The following is a 21,741-nucleotide window of genomic DNA, read 5'->3' as shown; positions in this document are numbered from 1 at the left end:
GTTTGGACACATGTGAGAAAATCCGCCTGCACGCATTGGTGAGAAAATCAACTCACATTTCCTCATAAAATAGCAAATGAGTCTCACAGTTATAACACACAATACATATTTGTCCATACCTCTGCATTTTCTCTCAAATAGTTTTGTATTTGCAAATCGGTTTGCGTTTGTTTGAAAGACGAGTTTTCTTTGCAAAGCAGATTGTGTTTATTTGCAAAACACTGGATTTGTTTGAATATTGCCACAAAATTCGCTCTATATACTTTTAATACATATGCATACTGAATAAAACATCTTGAGTAATTAAACTTGCACTTACCCTGTTTTGCAGTTGAACGTGTGCCTCGGTCTAATTATTTGTGCAGATCTTAAAGTTCTTATCTTATGTTTGATTTTAAAACCCTGAAAACAATCTGAACTGAGTGCATTAGTCGGAGTACAATAGACTGCATGACCTCTCTGTCTCTGTCTTAGGCCCTCAATACATCATCAGTGTGGGGTTCTGTTAATAATGTCGGCTCGAACTGGATGATGGACAGCAGTGTCTGGGGTGACGCTCAGAACTCTAATATTGGCTTCTGGGATGAAGCTGTAAAGGAGGCCGCCCCACCTCAGGCTACACGCAAGAGCCACAATCAGAAAAACAAGGGCAACGCTAACCTCGGGTAAACCATTGCATATATACAGTCATGGCCAAAAATATTGGCACCCTTGGTAAATATGGTCAAAGAAGGCTGTGAAAATTAATCTGCATTGTTAATCCTTTTGATCTTTTATTTAAAAAATTCACAAAAATCTAACTACTTTTTCATTGGATAATAAGAATTTAATATGGGGGGAAATATCATTATGAAATAAATGTTTTTCTCAAATACACATTGGACACAATTACTGGCACCCCTAGAAATTATTATGAGTAAAATATCTCTGAAATATATTCCCATTCATATTCGCAATTTTGAGCACTTCAGGGTGATTATGAACATGAAATTATCCAGCCATGGCTTCCTGTTTCACAGAAATATAAATAGGAGGGAAAACAAAGCCCAAACTCCCTTAATCATCCATCACAATGAGAAAAACCAAAGAATATATTTCTGATGTGCAGCAAAAGACATTTCAGCTTCACAAATTAGTGAAGTGGCTTTAAGAAAAGAGCTAGAGCAGTGAAAATTCCCAATATCCACCATCAGGGCAATAATTAAGAATTTCCAATCAACATAAAATGTTATGAAACTGCCTGGAAGAGGACGTGTCTATATCGTTCTAATGCACGGTGAGAAGGACAGTTTGAGTGGCTAAAGACTCTCCAAGGACCACAGCTGGAGAATTGCAGAAAATAGTTAAGTCTCGGGGTCAGAAAACCTTAAAAAAAAAAAATTTCAAACAGCACCTACATCACCACATGTTGTTTGGGAGGGTTTCAAGAAAAATTCTCCTAGCTCAACCAAAAACAAACTCCAGCATATTCAGTTATCAGACACGACTGGAACTTCAAATGGGACTGGCTTCTATGGTCAGATGTAACTAAAAACTGAGGTTTTTAGCAGCAAACACTTAAGATGGGTTTGGTGAACACAGGGATAAAAAGTACCCCATGTGTACAATGAACAGGGCTTAAAGGTCTCCGGCACCGTGCCGGATCTCCGGCGTGCAGCGTTTGGCTGCGAAAAAAAAAAGAAAAATCCTAAAATTAAAAAAAAAAACGTTGATATCACTTTTGAGTCCATGAGTTCGCCTACCAATGGTATGAGAGGAGCACAGCTTTCACTCTCAACCAAACTAACATTACTGGCCAATCATAATTTTTTGCTCTTATAAACACGAGACGCACATCATAATATCCAGTAGCAGAGCCGCAGCCCTGATGAATAGAGAAGCGCGACATGCTGAAAAAGCTGCGAGCCGCAATGATCAAAGATGTCCATCTAGCACATATTTACCATAGACTGTAAAAAACATGAAAAAACTAGAAAGCAGCGGAGCTTTGTAAACAGCTCAGAGTAATCATGTCATCTCCATAAGAACGATATGATTGCCAGAATATATTTTCCGGGATTTTTGAAAAGGTCCTGTTCACACATGATCTCTTAATGGTAACTTGCCGGTAATGTACCAGTATGTATTTGTGAAAGGGGCTAAACGGTTCCTCTGTATATGCTGTGAGAATTGCTTAACGTTCATCCGAGAAAACAGTGCATTCTCACTAGATTTGTAATGTAAATCATTTATAAACCTTTGCCAACACAGGAGAATACATCAGCTTATTTCTAAATATGCCATTGTACATCGCTATTTCAAAATAAAAGTTTCTGAGTTTGCATGTGGCCAAATATAAAAATTTAATGGATTTAAACATGGATTTTAACAGTGTTGTTCAATAAAACCATGCAGTTACTTGGTTTTGATATTTTATTTGAGCCAGTTATTATTGCCTCATCGTTAGTTCATAAATAAATAGTAAATAGTCATACTGAAGCCTGATTTTCACTTAGGCCTGTTTGTGTTACTAAAAATATCAGATTACTCAATTGTCAAAATAATCAGTAGATTACTTGATTACCAAAATAATCATTAGTTACAGCCCTAGATTAGTTAAAATATTTCAAATTTTGACTTTTTGTAATTAAAAGACAAATATTTTGAAAAATTAAAATATTATTAAAATATTGTCTCATTGTAGTGAACCAAGTATCTGTATTTTGTTTCAAGTGTTTTGTCACACCCCTAGTGTCAATAAGCAGTGATATAGCTCATAATTTTCCAAGTGTATGATATAGCTTTCATTCTTTAGGTCAACCATATATTCACGAAAAAAAAAAATCTGTTTGAATAAGGAAAGCAATAACTATGCCATAGTATTCTTTCAAATGTTTAAGTTTGCAGTCATTGCATGCTTTGCAAGTGCTGCCTGCCAACCCCGCCCTGCCCCGCCCCCAGAAAAAAGTTCAGGCTCAGAATTTTTTTGCTTTAACCCCTGAATGAAATATACTGCTGTATTTTTGATGTTGTGGGCCTATATTTCTGCTGGAGGTCCTGGACATCTTGTTTAGACACATGGCATCATGGATTCTATCAAATACCAACAGATAAAAAAATCAATAAGTGACTGACTCTGTTAGAAATCTTATAATGGGCGACGTTTGGATCTTCCAACCGTACAATAATCCAAACACAAACCTCAAAAACAACACAAAAATGGGTCACTGAGCACAAAACTAAGCTTCTGCTGGCCATTCCAGTACTCTGACCTGAACCCTGTAGAAAATGAGTGGTGAACTGAAGAGAAGAAGCACCAACATGGAGCTGGGAATCTAAAGGGTCTGGAGTGATTCTGGATGAAGGAATGGTCTCTGATCTCTTGTCAGGTGTTCTCTAAGCTCATCAGGCATTATAGGAGAAAATTTAGAGCTGTTAAACTGGCAAATGGAGGTTTCAAAAAGTATTGAATAAAAGGGTGCCGTTAATTGTGGCCAATGTGTATTAGAGAAAAACATTTATTTCATAATGATATTTCCCCCCATTTTAAGTTCTTATTATCCAGTGAAAGGTTAGATTTTTGTGAATATTTAAAATGAAAGATCAAAAGAATTAACAATGCAGATTAATTTTCACAGCCTTCTTTGATCATATTTACTAAGGATGCCGATATTTTTGGCCATGACTGTATTAGTATGAGTGTATTGTTCTAAACAGTGCAATAAAACCTCAGACTTTGGGTCAATGTGTAGAGCAGCTTTTTGTGCCATTTCCATACTACATTTTGCAAAATAATGTCTTATGCAGTAATAGCAGCAGTGGTAAAGCCAGTAAAAAGGTGGAAGAGGAAGAAAAGCTACTGAAACTGTTCCAGGGAGCCAATAAGAACCAGGATGGCTTTATGCAGTGGTGTGAACAGACTCTACACACTCTCAACACGGCTAATAACCTCGACGGTGAGTCTCTGACACACACTCAGTTCTCACCCTCAACTATCTTGCTTATTGGCATCGGTTTCATTATATACGCACACGATGCCCAGATAGTTCTTCCCACAAACCACTTCCCTCTCTGATGTTTCATTGCTTTTTTTTCTTGAGTATTTTAATGTTATTGTGTGAACAGGAATGTGGCCTCTGACGTTAAAAAGTTCTTGTCTCATAAAACACCTAGTTGCAGTCTTTTGTGAAAAACACCAGCATATGTTTAGTGTTCAGACATTTGGGCTGAATTTTGGGTAAATTGCATCTACAAATATTATCATACATAATCTCTAGAAAAAAGTGTGATTTAAAGGTTTCCGAAAGTCATTAGTCTTTTCCTTTTCCCACAGTCCCCACCTTTGCGTCGTTCCTGAAGGAAGTGGACTCGCCGTATGAGGTGCACGACTATGTGAGAGCCTACTTGGGCGACACTCCACAGGCCAAGGACTTCGCCAAGCAGTTCCTAGAGCGCCGTGCCAAACAGAACGCTAACCAGCAAAAACCTCAGCAGGGCCAGCAGCAAAAACAGCAGGTGCGTTTGTGTACCTGTGCACTTGCTTGCTTGTGTGTAGTGTTAATTTTGTTAACAAACTATGCCGAAAAATGTTTGTTGACCAACTTTTTCCCCATGACTAAAATGAGACGATGACAAGACAACAATAAGGTCAATAAACGATAACTGTGACTATATCAACATGCAATATCATTGATGATAAATGACAAGAATAAAAAGTATTTTTATTTGTCAAAAAAAGAGACAAAATTAGTATTAGTGAACTAAATATTAGTATACGCCTCCACTACACAAGCTTTCATGTCGGCGGTCGGCGGTTGCCAGTTATCACCAAATCAGAGCTTTTCTGTTAAAAGGTTACATTTTCTGCCTGCTGTTTTGCTTCTGCAATCTGGCAACCATGTGCATGCGTTTGCTCTTCATTATGGGAGTGCCGGCGATGAAGTAAGCTAAAGTTTAGCGATCTATGTGTGAGATGTTTGGCTTAAATTCAGCCTGTCTGTGTTCTGTGATGAGATCTTATATATATATATATATATACACATATACACATACATACATACAGGTGCTGGTCATATAATTAGAATATCATCAAAAAGTTGATTTATTTCACTAATTCCATTCAAAAAATTAAACTTGTATATTATATTCATTCATTACACACAGACTGATATATTTAAAATGTTTATTTCTTTTAATTTTGATGATTAGAGCTTACAGCTCATGAAAGTCAAAAATCAGTATCTCAAAATATTAGAATATTTACATTTGAGTTTGAATAAATGACCATCCCTACAGTATAAATTCTGAGTATCTCTTGTTCTTTGAAACCACAATAATGGGGAAGACTGCTGACTTGGCAATGATCCAGAAGACGAACATTGACACCCTCCACAAAGAGGGTAAGTCACAGAAGGTCATTACTGAAAGGTGTGGCTGTTTGCAGAGTGCTGTATCAAAGCATATTAAATGAAAAGTTGACTGGAAGGAAGAATTTGGGTAGGAAAAGGTGCACAAGCAACAGGGATGACCGCAAGCTTGAGAATACAGTCAAGCAAAGCCGATTCAAACACTTGTGAGAGCTTCACAAGGAGAGAACTGAAGCTGGAGTCAGTGCACCAAGAGTCACCACGCTCAGACGTCTTCAGGAAAAGGGCTACCAAGCCACTTCTGAACCAGAGACAACGTCAGAAGCATCTTACCTGGGCTGTGGAGAAAAAGAACTGGACTGTTGCTCAGTGGTCCAAAGTCCACTTTTCAGATGAAAGTCAATTTTACATTTCATTTGGAAATCAAGGTCCCAGAGTCTGAAGGAAGAGTGGAGAGGCGCAGAACCCATGTTGCTTGAAGTCCAGTGTGAAGTTTCCACAGTCAGTGATGATTTGGGCTGCCATGTCATCTGTTGGTGTTGGTCCACTGTGTTTTCTGATGTCCACAGTCAACGCAGCCATCTACCAGGAAATTTTAGAGCACTTCATGCTTCCTTCTGTTGACAAGCTTTATGGAGATGCTGATTTCATTTTCCAGCAGGACTTGGCACCTGCCCACACTGCCAAAGGTACCAAAAGCTGGTTCAATGACCATAGTGTTACTGTGCTTGATTGGCCAGCAAACTCGCCTGACCTGAACCCCATAGAGAATCTATGGGGTATTGTCAAGAGGAAGATGAGAGACACCAGACCCAACAATGCAGAAGAGCTGAAGGCCACTATCAGAGCAACCTGGGCTCTCATAACACCTGAGCAGTGCCACAGACTGATCGACTCCATGCCACGCCGCATTGCTGCAGTAATTCAGGCAAAAGGAGCCCCAACTAGGTATTGAGTGCTGTACATGCTCATACTTTTCATTTTCATACTTTTCAGTTGGCCAAAATTTCAAAAAATCCTTTCTTTGTATTGGTCTTAAGTTATATTCTAATATTTTGAGATACTGATTTTTGACTTTCATGAGCTGTAAGCTCTAATCATCAAAATGAAAAGAAATAAACATTTGAAATATATCAGTCTGTGTGCAATGAATGAATATAATATACAAGTTTCACTTTTTGAATGGAATTAGTGAAATAAATCAACTTTTTGATGATATTCTAATTATATGACCAGCACCTACATGTATGTATGTATGTATGTATGTATATATATATGTATATATATGTGTATATATATGTATATACGATTTATACTTGTTTTATGTATGACAACAGAAAATATAGAAATGTGACAGTTCATAGAGTACAACAGATCTGAAGTGCGGCAAGTGCCAAAACTTGATGCAATGATGTCATAAATATACAAATTAATGTGACGTCACCTGCCACCACAAGTGTCACAAAATCCTGTGGGGAAAACTGCACTTACTCAACCCCTGTTGTATTAATAGAGAAACATCATTGCAATTCAGATTTACTATTAGGAATTTTACTTTTACAGTATTTTTTGTTTGTTTTTACAAGTTTTCATAATGTAGACAGAGAGCACGCATATCTAAAACCAAGCCGACGGTCGGCTGTCGGGCAGTTTTTGTTTGTCGGCCGACTAAGTTTTCTCATTGTGTTCTGCGCCGTTGGCTGAAGTTGGTCCTCGTCTGCTTTTTTCGCCCAATTCGACATGTTGAATGGGCGTCGGAGCTCATCGGTCAGTCGGGCCATCTGATCATTCTGATTGGCTGTTCAGCTGGCGAACCAGTGCGTGAGAAAAGGCTCAGAACAGACGTGCTACTTGGCCGTCAGGTGTTGAGCATCGGCTTGTATCAGGGCAACTTTGGTCCCAGACGCTGCCGACGTGAGCCGACCCCACAGTCTGCTTACGTCGCCACTAGTTTGTCGGCTTGGTGTGTACCGGGCTTAAGTCTTTGATTATTCATTTTTATATTAAATAGCCTATAATAAATCAGTACACTAGATGAGGTAAAATAAACCATGTGTATGAGTCCATATTCTATTGATTTGTGCTCACTGGTGAAAGTGCAGTACCTGAAAGGTAAAAATACATTTCTCAAATGACAACAATCATTACGATTATTTTGAGCAAAAATAATTTATTATACTCTGACATTTGACTAAAACTTGACTAAACAAAAACAGGACAAGGTTGATTAAATATGATAATTACTAAAACATTTATTTGACACGGCTAAGACTAAATAAAAAAATGGCTGAAAAAATGATCACTGCTTGTGCGTGTGTTAATGTTAGTTGCACTGAGCTCCCCGTGTTTGTGTCTCAGGACTCCTTGTGGGGAATGAGCCAAGTGTCACAGTCAGTCCTGCACCAACAACAACAGCAGCGGTTTGAGACTGTCACCTCGGGCAAGAAGAAGAAGAAACAAAAGATGGTACGGGCCGACCCGAGCCTTCTAGGTGAGTGATGGGAAAATGTTGTCTTTTTAAAACTTGATATGATCTGTATAGAAATGACTTAAAGTGGTTCAATTTCTTATGAAGGGAAGTTTCAGAGAACCTTACAGCAAGTTATAGAGCCACAGATTAGTAGATTTGAATAAAAACCACAGAGTAGTTACTTGGTGACATTGACTGAAGTATTTGTGTGTATATATAATAATGTCTATAATATGTGTATATTTGAGACCAATAAGATTTGCATTGACTTATTTTTGACAGTTAAATCCCTAAAATTCTAATCATTTAAAATTCTTCTAATTTTTAACAAACTTCATGTAAAACATTATTGCTCAGGGTTCCTACCTGTATAATTAAAACTAAAACCAAAACCATAAAAAACATTACTATTACTTAACAGAAATGTTAACTGAAATAAAATACTAATACTATGATAGTATTTCAACAGTATTAAAAGAACACTTCTCAGTGCAAGGTCAATTATTCACTCTTTCCCCACCAGCGTTTATTTAAAAAAAATTTTTTTTTTTAAACAGTTCTCACCACCACCAGCATTTTGATCTTTTTTTTTTTTTAAACAAAAGTTTATTGCCACCCAGAATATTTTGTTGTATGTATATCTGAACATGCAATATGTCAAAACAAATAACAGAGGCTCTGCTTAACCGAAATAATAAACACGAAAATAAATATTCCCGGTGCATTACAATGTGAAAAAAGCATACTTAGTTTTCCTAATTATCTGTCTTTCTATCATTTAAAAAAAGTTGTTTTTTTTATTGGGACTAATAATTAGTTATTACAATTCTCATTACTAAAATGCATATATTAGGGATGCTCCGATCGATCAGCCGGAGATCGGTATCGGCCAATAATCACATTTCATGACTCGATCGGTACTCAATACACTTGGCGGATCTCACGAACCAATTGCAATTTGATGACGTAAACACGTGAGGACATTCATGATGCGTGGGGACATAAATGATTTGGCGCTGCAGTCATGTCATCGCATCGTATGTTCGTATACCCACGTGTTCTAGCCGACTAATAATACAATTATAATAAATAAAAAAAACACTATTTAAACTGAGTATTTACCAGAATTTATTTAGCAGAAAAATGTATAAATAAATAAAAATAAAAAAATGTGTATATATGTGTGTGTGTGTGTATATATATATATATATATATAATATATATATATATGTGTATATGTTTTTTTCAGCACAAACAGCACATGATTACTTGGTTATCTTAGTTACCGTCTGATTGCGCTAATGCTGTCAAAAACACACAAGGTTTACATATAAACAGTTATGTCTAAAGTAAACAGTTGAGAGAGAAACAGTTGCGTGCAGGTCTTAAAGGGACAGAACTAAACATGCTGCCGTTTTTCATTAAAGGGATAGTTCACCCAAAAATAAAAATTCTGTCATTATTTACTTACTGTCATGTTGTACCAAACCTGTATTAATTTTTATTCTTGTGCTGAACACAAAAGAAGATATTTTGAAGAATATGGCTAACCAAACAGTTGCTGGTCCCCACTGACTTTGATAGTAGGGGAAAAAAAATATGGAAGTCACTGGGGACCAGCAACTGTTTGGTTACCCACATTCTTCAAAATATCTTCTTTTGTGTTCAGCACAAGAATTAAAATTAATACATTCTTCAAAATAACTTTTATGTTTAACAGAATAAAGAAACTCATTCAGGTTTAAAACTACTTGAGAGTGAGTAAATGACAATTTTCATTTATGGGTGAACTATTCCTTTAACGTTAATAAAATAAAACACAAAGAGAAAAATAACTCCCTGCTCCTGACTGAAGAACTTTAATATAGTTGCTAAAGTTCAGCAGTAATAACTTTTACTTAATAAAATTGTAATAAAAGTAATAAAATTTTCAACAACCTTTCACATCATATCTTTTTGCACCAAATAGTATCGATAACAGTATCGATAAGCAGTATCGGTATCGATAAAATGTAAACGATACCCATCCCTAACATGCATACAGCGGGTAAAATAAGTATTGAACACGTCACCATTTTTCTCAGTAAATATGTTTCTAAAGGTGCAGTTGACATGAAATTTTCACCAGATGTCGGTAACAATCCAAGTAATCCATACATACAAAGAAAGCAAAACAAATAAGTTCAGAAATTAAGTTTATTAAGACACAGGGAAAATGTATTGAACACAAAAAGTCATGGAAAGCCAAGACACCAGCTGAAATCTATCAAGTAATTAGAAAACAATCCTGCCCCTTGTCAGTGGAAATTAATATTAGTTGGTTCAGTCCCAACTGATGGCCTATAAAAAGGTGTCTCTTGACCAACGTGTCACACAAGAAACATTTCATGATGGGTAAAAGCAAAGAGCTTTCTCAAGACCTGCACAACGTTATTGTTGCAAAACATACTGATGGCATTGGTTACAGAAGGATTTCTATACTTCTGAATGTTCCAGTGAGTACTGTTGGGGCCATAATCTGGAAGTGGAAGGAACATCATTTCACCATAAACCGGCAATGACCAGGTGCTCCTCACAGGATTTCTGACAGAGTAAAAAGAATTATCAGAAGAGTTGTCCAAGAGCCAAGGGTCACTTGTGGAGAGCTTCAGAAAGACCTGGAATTAGCATGTATAACTGTTTGAAAGAAAACAAGTATTGCACTCAACTGCCATGGCCTGTATGCACACTCACCATGCAAAGCTCTATTGCTAAAGAAAATGTTGCTGCACAACATTTAGACAAGCCTAAGAAATACTGGCAGAATATAGTCTGGTCAGATGAGACAAAAATTTTATTCTTTGGATGCCATAATACACACCATGTTTGGAGGTCAAATGGCACTGCATATCACCCCAAAACATCATGGGAGACTTTCTTGATAAAAATCTGCTGCCATCTACCAGGATGATGAAGATGAAATGAGGCTGGACATTTCAGCGAGACAATGATCCCAAACACACAGCCAAGGAAACTCTCAATTGGTTTCAGAGAAAGAAAGTAAAGCTGCTAGAATGGCCAGCCAATCACCTGACTTGAATCAAATAGAAAATTTATGGAAAGAACTAAAGAGTTCGTAGAAGAGGCCCATGGAAGCTTCAAGATTTGAAGACTGTTTGTGTGGAAGAATGGGCCAAAATCACACCTGAGCAATGCATACGACTAGTTTCTCCATACATGAGGCGTCTTGAAGCTGAGGCTTTTGTACAAAGTATAAAATCAATTTCAGTAAGCGTGTTCAATACTTTTTCCCTGGAGCATTCCATTTTATTACACAGAACTTATTTGTATTGTTTTCTTTGTACGTATGGATGTATATAAATCTCAACCTGATGCATTGGAATGAGAATTGGAGGAAGAATGTGCTTCATTATCATAAAATAGATGATCACTGATTATAGTCCAAATGTCTCTGCAGGTTTTTCTGTCAATGCCTCATCTGAGAGACTCAACATGGGCGAGATTGAGACTGTGGAAGACTTTTGAGGCCTGCTGATCAACAAGCTCCCCCTACTGACAGTTTCCATTCTGAACAGCGTCCCTTATATTCTCCTCAACCCTGTTCCTCTCTTCTGTTTTTTTTTTTTTTTTTTTTATCCTCAATTCTTTGATTTGGAGTAGATTCGGGGCAGCAAGATTTCTTTCCTCCCTAATCCAGAGGAAACCACAGTTGCAATAACATCGCTGCCCCATGGCCACGAAAAGAACCAAACACAGCGCCCTGAGAAGAGGAAGAGAGAGGCTTGCTTCTGCAGGAGAGGAGTCAACCAGTTTCACAGTGTCCCTCCACCAAGATAGAGCGTCTGCTCACGATCATGCTCATCTCCCGACTGGTGTTTCTTTAAGTGTGAATAAAAGGAGTGCAGAGGAAAAAAATTATGTATTATCCCCATTACAACTTCCTTTTTAATTTATTCGTTCCTCCCCTCATTCTTTTAGTGTTTTCCATTTTCTTCCCTTCTCTCCTCTCCCGCTTTGCTGCCCCTATGTTGATGGACGTCGATAACAACGTAGGACTCAAGGAAATGTAATCAACAGTGTCCTGTTTTAAGGACATGTTTGAAAGTTCCAGACAGTTATCCGTTTCTTTGTAAAATATTAGGCTGTTTAAAGAATAAACTTTCAATTCTGCATCTGTATTATAATATATGGAAATGATGAACCAGAGTCATACTTTTTTTTTATTGCAGTACGATGAATAAATCAGTCTCTTGTGTGGGCTGCTCTGCACGCTTTTGCTCGTAATGCACAAAGCAGGGTTGTGCAAATGTTTACGCACATTGCAGATTCCCATGGTTATGGAAAACCTGAAAATTTCAGGAAGTTTTACAATTGGAAATGCCTATAAGATACATGTTTCTAGTTACGTTCAACACTAAAGTATTTCCTTGGCTTACAGTACCTCTTTATGCAAGTGAATTTCAATGGTTGTGAATGACTAAAAAAATCATGAAATTCATAGCTGCTCTGTCTGTAAGTTTAACCTGTTACTTGGGTTGAGTTTCTTGTTTATTTCCTAAAATCAACAGTTTGTTTTTAGTTTCTCTTTGGTTGAGTCTCAGGTCAAAATTAGACCTAAAGTGTTCCTAATTACCACAGAAAATATTTTAGTGCTTCAGTATTTAAAAACAAGTGCAGTCCTTTAATCAATTACAATTTAATTGCATTGCGCCAGGGTAAACATTAAAATGCAATTTTTTTTTTTTTTTTAAGTATATTGACAAGACATGAAATGGTTTGTGTTGGTAATATGATACTAGTGTCATACACAAGTTTAATTTTTTCAGTTTACAATCTATTTATAGTTGTCTATGAAGTGTAAAAGGCGGGCAGATTCAAGGCCAAAGAGACCCTTCACAAACCGTTCCTGTCTGGTGTTTATGGAGGGGGCTCAGCATCTAAGACTAATATTGATATGTACTCTATACTCAGTTCATGTCTCCATAACTTCAGTTTGGTGGCAGGATGCAAAAATGTCTTGCAGGGAAAAAATTCTTGAATTTACAAAGGAAAAGCGTACGAGACTGTATTTACAATATAGCAACAGCAACTACAAGGAAAAAAAATTATTTTCAAAGTGAAGTAAACAGATATTTTATAAGGTGATGATTTTGTATGAATTTGTATCATGTTAATCATGCGAAAACATCCTTTATAGATAAAAAAGTGTGAAGGTCTACACCTTAAACATTGTACGAAAACATAAAAATGTGTTTGTATGAATTAGTACAAATTTGCCAAAATGTAAATGTCATAAGATTGTTTTTTTGTTTAGTTTTTTCGCTAGAATGCTGCATCAACATCCAGGACTGGAACTATCCACTTTTTAACAATTGGTTATAATAAGTATAGTAATGCCCAGGGTGCTACACTTGCATATCCATAAACTTTCAGCTTTTTTGGGCCAGTTTTCCACTATTTTATAAATTGTCCCTCATCATGGATAAATAATCAAACTGAATCTCTTCAATGATGTTTCACATAGTTTAATTACTTCAATTGTAATAAAATCGAATTGTCGTTTGCATGACCCACCTCTACGATATGAAATCCAACAGAAAAGCAGCCCAGGCCGCTGATGGACATAAAGACACGGTGCTGCAGGAGTGGAAAGACTCACTTAACCGGGTGTGAAGTGGGTGGGCAGTTACCAGAAGAGTTGACAAAAGTCTGCACTGTCCATACAAAGTCCTCCCATCTAAACCCAGCTACCCCTGCCTCTCTCGCTCAGTCTCTCACTTGCTCTCCGTGTTCTTTCATTGACGTAGAAGTCTAGAGCGGTGAGCAGAAGAGTCCGGACAGGAACCATGGGCATCTGCAGCAATTACAGCGGTTTATCTCAGCTCGTCTTCATTGGCGCTCTGGCCATCTGCATGGCTTTTGTGCAGTCAGGTAACATCACCTCCTTCGCATCTAATCAGTGATGGACTTCTCATAGTTGTGTCGAGTTCTTGGGAAAGATTCAATGGGTTCTGATTTATTGGTGAGAAACGGGTGAGAAATTGGGTTTGTCAGTTTTAGTGAAAATTTTGTTGCTCGTCTTGATGCATGGATCAGTTTATGGATTTGTGGCCATGTTGAAGAATGTCTAGAAAAACCTTGTTTGGAAATACCAAATTGCACACGTCATTTTCACCTTGTTGACCATTATGAATTTGCAAGGCCCCTTTCGGTGCCATGAATAGCCATTGCTGAGCATGAAAGTAGGACATTCAAAGTGGAATAGCAAAAACTTTATTTAATGAACATTAGCAAAGTGATTTCTGTTGTATGATATTTGCTTTGGCCTTCAAAATCTAAATGTGCCAAAAAAAAAAAATATATATATATATATATATATATATATATATATATATAATATTCATTGAACATATCTTTACTTATGCAGACTAAAGCGTCATGCTGACTTCAGTGATTCAGACATTCTCTTTTTCACAACCAGGTGTTGAACCTGAATTTAGTCCTGAGTTCAGTGCTTACAAGGACAAAGAGAGTTTGTTAGACTCTTGGGAAAAACAAGATATTTATACAGCTGTACAAAGTTCATTTGTACATCCAAAAAAAGCACAATTTTTAAGTAGTTGCAAAACAATTGTCATTTTTGACCATCATCACTTAGTGCTGAATAAAATAGTTCCAAAACATATATTGAAATGCACAAACCTTCTCATTAAGACAATCTCAGACTTTCCAACTAGAATACATGATGTAATACTTCACTTCTGCACATTCAAGCCCAGTTGCTTGGTATTTCTGATGTGAATGCATGGTTTCAAAAGTCTGAATGATCATGATGTCACAGTCTGTTCTGAAAAATTGCCAGAATTTCAGTTTCTTTACTGGCATCAGTGGTTCCATGAAGAACCTTTAACATCCATGGAACCTTTCCATTCCACAAAAGGTTCTTCATGGTGATTAAAGGTTCTTTATGTTTTAAAATGTTCTTCACATTAAGAAAAAATGGTTCTTTTAAAAACTGTTTACTGAAAGGTTTTATGGGAACCTGTAGTTCTATGGTGATGCTGCGAAAACCCCCTTTGAAACCTTTACGTTTTTTAGAGCATTATTATGTTGAAGAACTCCTATTTTATTTTTAAAATAATAGACTTTTTGGCATTATAATAATTACTAAAGATTTTCCTTTTACATGAAAATACTTGACTATGAAGTTTTAATGTGTGATGCCTCTCCTCAGCCATAACTATGGTTGCTTGTTTTTTATTTAATTTTCCATTTGTTTTGCTTTATTTCACATGTTTACTGGGTAAAAAATCATGAGGACAACAAATTCTGTAATGCTAAACAGCTTGGACTAGTGTTGACTAGGCCATGTGAAGTCCAGTCACATTTATTTATATAGCTCATAAAACAATCAAACTTGAGACAAATTCAAATTCTGTGATAAAGCAGCTTTAAAACAGTCATTATTCAGGTTCAGTGTTGTTTCACATCAATTATGAAATGAGTTTAGTTCAGCAGCTCTACAGAAAATGATTGTCGTTATCCAGCTCAGTTTTCGTCTCTGATAGTGCAGTCAAATCAATAATATTTCTGAATGTGAAATGCCTTTTAAGCCTCATAAAGTGAACCCAATGCATTTCTGTTCTTTATTGAGTGTGAAGATTCCCGCCCTGACTGACCGGCGGGCGTGAGGTGAGGTGAGATGAGGACGTGGGCACGGCGGTGGAGGATTGTGTCATTCGCATGCACCTGTCTGCATGTTGTCATCTCACAGTTGTGCGTTAGAATACAAGAAACGAGACGACATTCTTGGCCTTGTCCTCTCGCCAAATGTTTAAGCAGTACTTCATAAATATTTAAGCAGGCCAAGAAGTGACGAACACAAAAAAGTGTATTTTTCAAATCAACAGGTTACGCACGCTGACGCCGAGGTGCGTGCTTTTCCACAGACTGGCTTCATAAACAAGCTTGTTTGACTTGCAGTGTACTGGCTGTGTTTAGGCCGTTGGTTCCTCTGCCTCAAGCCGTCCTCTCTGACCACACAAGCGCCCTTTTGTACCCTCAAGTGAAGGGCTCATTGATGTATCGCTGGCCTCGCGCCGTACCTACAGCCTGCTTAGAGTCAGGAAAGTGTGCGTCTTACTGAGCAAACAGACTATTATCAAAAATACTCGTGTGTTGGCCATCCTCGACTTGGTGACTCCAAATATTAACCTTTTATTTTTACGATTTTATTTTAAGATTTAGGGTGGAATATGAGCATTTTAGTATTTAGTTGCATGGAAAGGTGGTGTAAGTGGCTGCTGCATGTAAATACTTTGATTTTCAACAACAAAGTTCGTTTTAGTTCGTTTTTGACCCATGCTGTTGGGTTGTCCGAGCAGGGTCAGGCTAGGTATCCCACTGTTTGTCCATGTTCACTCTGTCTGTCTTTGTCCCTTCATTTTGGGGTCAGAACCTTTGTCCATAAGGTGCCCTCTGGGAACTTTGGGCAAGCCGTAACATAGGAAATCAGCTTTGGGCTCGGTGAGTATGGTGTAGGTGAGAAAAGTCGCATGGCTGTTCCATGCCTGCGGGAGATGTGGAATGTCAGTGAGAGATGCGAGGAGAAGAAGAGGGGAGGAACGTGCATGATGGGATATCTGTAGTGCTAATCCTCCATAAAGACGTTCAGTGAGTCATTTAGAATGTGACTAACATTTGCCACTTTCTGTGCATTCCCTGTGCTTAACACTCAGGGGAAAACATTCAACTTTTACAGCTCACTTTTGCAAATACAATTTTTTTTTTTGTACATTCTTAACACAAAGTTAACAAAATATTTTTTATATATTTTTAAGAACTTTTTTTTTTCTTTCTTATGATATCTATGGCCGGTTGCATAAAATATCTTACTGGTCTCACTACTTTTTTTTCTTTTAGACAGGTCATATTTTATTTATTTATTTATTTATTTTTTACGTAAAAACATAGATTGACTTATATGACTCATTACCCCTTGGTAACTGCTAGTTGGTCAGACTAGTTTTTCAAATTTATATTTATGTATGTATTTATTTAGTAAGTATTCTTACTTGTAGCTGTTATTTGGTTATTTTAATATATCATATTAGATTATTTTTTATTTATTTTGTATCTTACATGTTGCTATTATTTATTTAAATATCGGTTATTTTTATTTATAAATTTTTACTTGCAGCTATTAAATGACTAAATGTAAATATAGCTATTATTAAGTCATTTTAATCATAATCACAGGCCCCTTTCATTTGTCTTATTTATTTGGTATTCTTACTTGTAGCTATTATTTAGTTGTATTTGTCATTCCAGGTTAATTTTATTTATTTACTTATTTAGTACTCTTACTTTTGTAGCTGTTGTTAGGTTTGAATATATAATCATATATATAATCATAGATTCCTTTGATTTGTTTTATTTTTTTTGTAATATTACTTGTAGCTATTAGTCATTTATATCATCCTAGATTCTTTTTATTTTATTTATTTGTTTATTTAATATTCTTGCTTTATTTAGGTATATTAACTTACCTATATATGTATATGTATATATATATATGTGTGTGTGTGTGTGTGTGTGTGTATGCGTGCGTGAGTGGAAGTGTGTGTAAATATCTTTTGATTCATCTCACATCTCTGACTAAACCTGTTTTTTTATCTTCCATCAGAAACAGTAGCTGATTCCTCCCCTACACTGCAGAATGATAATCAGGACACACTATCTGGCGCTGGAAGCTTCGATGTGACGACAAAAGTTGCTGTCCAAGACCCCACAGAAAACTCCTACACCTTTGATTATGATGATGGCACACACACAATAACTAAGGAGGATGAGGAGGAAGGTAAAGTTATACCACCGATTTACCACTGAAAAGCACATACTAAAGATATCTTTTATAGTTTTGTATTTTAGCACTTTTTCTTTTTTTTTCAAAGCAACTTACAAATGAGTTAGGAAAGTTATATGGTGTTATATGAGGTCTGTCATAAAAATGAATCTTATGGTGTGTGTGATATTTCTGTTTTCAGTTGTGCTGGGGCCAGGTGCCATCACAGCTATCGTCATCGCCGTGTTCCTCGGAGCCTCTGTTCTTCTCGCTCTCATCGTGATCACGCTCAGAAAGTTCACTGCCTCTTAAGAAGGGACATGTTTTCATTTCCTCCCTTTCTCAATCCTATCTCTTCTTTTTACTCTCCTCTAAACTGTATTTTTGAGTGTCTCATTGGTGGCAGGTCCTTCGTGAAATGGATGTTTATTACTGAGACCTGTTTTGTGATTTCTTTCTCCTATAAAACTCAAGACAGAGTACCAGGCTAAGACAGAACAAAAGGGTAACTGCAATCAAGAGAAATTTTGGTTGCATTTGTTTGGTGACCATATAATCAATGTTGATATCCTCTTGTAATAAGAGGAATTAAATTATAAGGTTTAGAGTTAAATATTAAAAGAAGGTAGAATTATTATATTAAAGTCACATTTTAAGACATAATTTAATACTGTCCATGTGCAACTAGTTTTGTTTCATGCTGTAATCTAAAGTATACGAAGTTCCAATTTTCTTGTCATTCTAGCTGATTTATGTAAAATGATCATGTCCTTTAGTGTTCAAGATAAATTGTGTGTGTGTGTGTGTGTGCGTGCATGTTTGTAGCCTATGTATTAAGACAAATCAAAGTCTTTGAGAGTGAGTGTTTCAATTGAACTTTTATACATAAACTGATGAATTTGTTTGTCACCTTGTGATTGGTTACTGAACCGATAAAAAGACCATGTTTAATCCTCCTCCAAGAGTGGTTTCTTTCACTTAATTTTTTATTTAATTTAAATATATTTCAAAATAATGCTTTCCCTTTGGTTAATTATCATGTTGTTGCCTAACTCTATATTCTCTTTATGTCAGTTTGAAGAGGAGACCATCCTTAAAAAACAACAAAATGAGTTGAAATGTAGGCCTATTTTAACACTGCACAAGCATGTAACCAGTGCTGGGTTGTACTTTCATGAACCCCAGTTTGGGGAACATAATATTACGCTAAATGTTATATAATGTTATTATTGTTGTTTTATACCAATATGGTACAAGACTATCGATTTAAAATCAAGAAATCAATGTGATAAACAAGTTAGGTAAAAAGTCATTTGAAAAAAAAGTAGTCTGTCAAAAAGTTGTGTCCATCAAAATATTAATGTAAGCTAACGTACTTGTAAACCCTGATTAAATGTTATGTAGTTTGTGTATTTTATCATCATAACTTGTTTATTTTGAATTTGTACTGGCGTGGTTAAACAGTGTCCTATAACCAGTTATAAAAAGGTAACGTTAATTAACGTAACGTAACTTTCTCGACATTGTCTGATTCAACAGAATATCACAAATTTGCGGAAAGCTAGAACCAACTCTAACATATTGTAATTTGTATAAATCTGCGTATTTAAGTAGTTAATGAACACTGGATGTTAAAAACAAAACTAAACTGTTTTGACAAACTAACGTAGTTGAACAATCTGTAGAACCATCTCTAGGATTTAGGGTGATATTATAACTTTTTAGCACGTCGGCTCGTTGGTCTAGGGGTATGATTCTCGCTTAGGGTGCGAGAGGTCCCGGGTTCAAATCCCGGACGAGCCCATACTTTTGTTTTCTTATTTTCCAAATCGTGCAGTATTGAAGTATGGACTGTTCCTCTGAGTTTTCTAGAAAAAAAAAATATGTGGGAACGAGATTTAATGAAGCTGACGGTTCTTTAGCGTTTCAGATTCACAGTTTAGCGTCAGCCGTGCTAACATGTACTTACAGCGCCTCTCTGTGGTAAAAAAAACAAAAGGCAAGGCCCATCCAGTTTTGTCAGTAGTTGACAAAATAACCAATACTTCCTCCTGAAAGTTATATTGATAAATAATGTAGGTTTCGGAAGAAAAAAGTCGCTTATAGTCGTTTCTGGATTTTTTTAAAATTAGAATTGGTTTTCCAAGTCTTATGATGAGTGATGAATCACTTGTTCCAATCATTTGCTGTTGTAAGAATCTGCCAAAGTAATATCTATGTCATTTAAACTCAAAAAGCTATTGACCCCGACGTGATTTGAACACGCAACCTTCTGATCTGGAGTCAGACGCGCTACCGTTGCGCCACGAGGTCAGTCGCCTTGGCTGGTTCATTACTGGCCTTTGTCTGTTCATAAAGGCCGGCATGCCTATTTAATTTTTTGGTGGATGTGCGTTTTAGATACAAACGAAAGCATAAAACAGATGTGGGAATGTATTTACGTATCATATAAACATACTAGCTTGGGCGACTAAAAGAAGAAGTTGTGGGTACGTACGTTTTTTAGTAGTGGCCGGTTAGCTCAGTTGGTTAGAGCGTGGTGCTAATAACGCCAAGGTCGCGGGTTCGATCCCCGTACTGGCCAGTGATGTTTTTACTGTTTGTTCATAGTTTTTCAAAGGGCTAAATAGATAATTGTTATAAATAAGGATAAAAAAAGGTTAATAAACAAAAGTGGTGATTATAGACCATTACTCTTTAAATGTAAAATGCATGTTTAACAAAAAATAATAATAATTTTAAAGGCTGCACTAATGTTACAATAAAATCTGAAAGGTTCTAAATATGCAATTGCTTCCTATTTCAAAAACCTAGGTGTCTATGATTATTCATGATATGAGATTTTTTTTTCTGGTGTGCCAGTGATTATAAAACAACTGGAATGCTTGAATAGGCATGACCCAGTTAAGAAAGCAGCACTCTACAGCCGTAAATGGTCATACCACACAGAATACCAGAGGCCAGTTTCTGCATTACATTCCAACAAGGTAATGACATGGAGTCTCAAATCATTGCTGAGAGTTTTATAGCCCTTTATTTTAAAAATATCTTATTTGGAATCAGTCTAAGGAGGAAGTGAAAGCTCATTCATTCAAACACGTAACCTAAAAATAATGATATTAGTAGTAAAAATGAATATTGTAATAAGGTGGAGGGTTGATTTTGAAGTGATTTATTTGCTGCTTGTTGTTTCACTCAACAGGGACTGGATTTTTTGTAATAACAATCTGAAGAAAATGTGATAATTACTAAACTTGCACATTTCAATCAAATGTTAAGCAACTAGTTAAATCCACCAAGCGTGCAAATTACATTATGGTTTTAAGGGGTCAAAAGTGTTCATTGTTATGAACAGTATAAGAACTTAAGCAGATGGTAATGACTGTAGAGAGCATGTCATGTCAATCGGAAAACAAAGCCAAAATGGACATTTGAGTTAATTTAGAAATCATGGCAAGGGCAAGTCTGTAAACAGAGCATGCATTGTCACAGCACGTACACTTGTGGCACAGGATTATCCAATCACTGTCACAGCCTGACCTACAGCAACTGTCAGGCATGTCATGCTGCACTCGCTCTCGCTCTTTATCTTAGTGCTTTGTGCACTGGTCAGTCCTGTTGATAGACATTCCGACTTATAGGCAGACTGAGAAACAGAGTTAGGCCAGATGAGAATAAAAACAGAGAACACTCACACTCACACCCCCAATGCTTTCTCTTTTTTCAAAGATTTAAAAGATCTTGTATGGCAGGGCTGAATTACGGACTGGGAAATAGGCCTCAAAAAGAGCATCAGGTCGTGAGTCTTGAGACTGTCAAAGGAAACTGAACACCAGGACTCATGCCACATACAGTGAGAGCTGACCACTAGGGCCACTGGTTTCTATTTAAAGTCATATCTCATTAGTCTACCAAAACATGCTTTTCCTATCTATCTTTTTTTAATTCAAACCACTCTTGTCCTCTGAAGAAGGATATGGGGTCGACAGCTAGGAGCAGGGCCCCCAGATGCGTTCAACATTTGGCAGTCTAAATCTAATATTCATTATGACAATATAATATAATGTGTATTATTTTTATTT

The 21,741-nt window shown here is 36.6% G+C and overlaps 2 protein-coding genes and 3 non-coding genes across 8 annotated transcripts in view; 4 read left to right on the top strand and 1 right to left on the bottom strand.

The window, feature by feature from the left end:
- gigyf2 (GRB10 interacting GYF protein 2) overlaps positions 1–11,742 on the top strand; it is a 33,932-nt gene extending 22,190 nt beyond the window's left edge. For all 4 annotated transcript variants that reach the window (XM_058747198.1, XM_058747202.1, XM_058747189.1 and 1 more), the window contains 5 exons: positions 475–665; positions 3,787–3,935; positions 4,313–4,494; positions 7,704–7,836; positions 11,273–11,742. In XM_058747198.1, coding sequence (XP_058603181.1) covers positions 475–665; positions 3,787–3,935; positions 4,313–4,494; positions 7,704–7,836; positions 11,273–11,340 — 723 coding nt within the window. In that variant the 3' untranslated portion in view covers positions 11,341–11,742. The remainder of the gene's footprint in view (positions 1–474; positions 666–3,786; positions 3,936–4,312; positions 4,495–7,703; positions 7,837–11,272) is intronic.
- A 60-nt stretch (positions 11,743–11,802) lies between these two features.
- Positions 11,803–18,609, top strand: snorc (secondary ossification center associated regulator of chondrocyte maturation). The gene is made up of 3 exons (XM_058747221.1): positions 11,803–13,746; positions 17,501–17,674; positions 17,862–18,609. Exons 1-3 carry the CDS (start codon positions 13,662–13,664, stop codon positions 17,969–17,971), a joined length of 369 nt encoding a protein of 122 aa, XP_058603204.1. The 5' UTR covers positions 11,803–13,661; the 3' UTR covers positions 17,972–18,609.
- Positions 18,610–19,390: 781 nt separating this feature from the next.
- Positions 19,391–19,462, top strand: trnap-agg (transfer RNA proline (anticodon AGG)). Its single transcript has one exon. It is a non-coding gene; the product is annotated as a tRNA-Pro (tRNA).
- A 438-nt stretch (positions 19,463–19,900) lies between these two features.
- On the bottom strand, positions 19,901–19,972 carry trnaw-cca (transfer RNA tryptophan (anticodon CCA)). The gene has a single exon. It is a non-coding gene; the product is annotated as a tRNA-Trp (tRNA).
- Positions 19,973–20,169: 197 nt separating this feature from the next.
- trnai-aau (transfer RNA isoleucine (anticodon AAU)) lies at positions 20,170–20,243 on the top strand. Its single transcript has one exon. It is a non-coding gene; the product is annotated as a tRNA-Ile (tRNA).
- The last annotated feature ends 1,498 nt before the right edge of the window (positions 20,244–21,741 follow it).

This window comes from Onychostoma macrolepis, chromosome 02 (assembly GCF_012432095.1).
Source record: "Onychostoma macrolepis isolate SWU-2019 chromosome 02, ASM1243209v1, whole genome shotgun sequence".
NCBI classification, from domain to species: domain Eukaryota; kingdom Metazoa; phylum Chordata; class Actinopteri; order Cypriniformes; family Cyprinidae; genus Onychostoma; species Onychostoma macrolepis.
The sequence above is the reverse complement of the archived record's forward strand: the minus strand, read 5'-3'. Positions and strand labels throughout refer to the sequence as shown.

Coding starts and splice junctions, on each gene's coding strand:
- snorc (XM_058747221.1), top strand. CDS start 13,662: ATGGGCATCTGCAGCAATTACAGCGGTTTATCTCAGCTCGTCTTCATT. Junction 13,747..17,500: donor CATGGCTTTTGTGCAGTCAG/GTAACATCACCT, acceptor ATCTTCCATCAG/AAACAGTAGCTGATTCCTCC. Junction 17,675..17,861: donor TAAGGAGGATGAGGAGGAAG/GTAAAGTTATAC, acceptor TTCTGTTTTCAG/TTGTGCTGGGGCCAGGTGCC.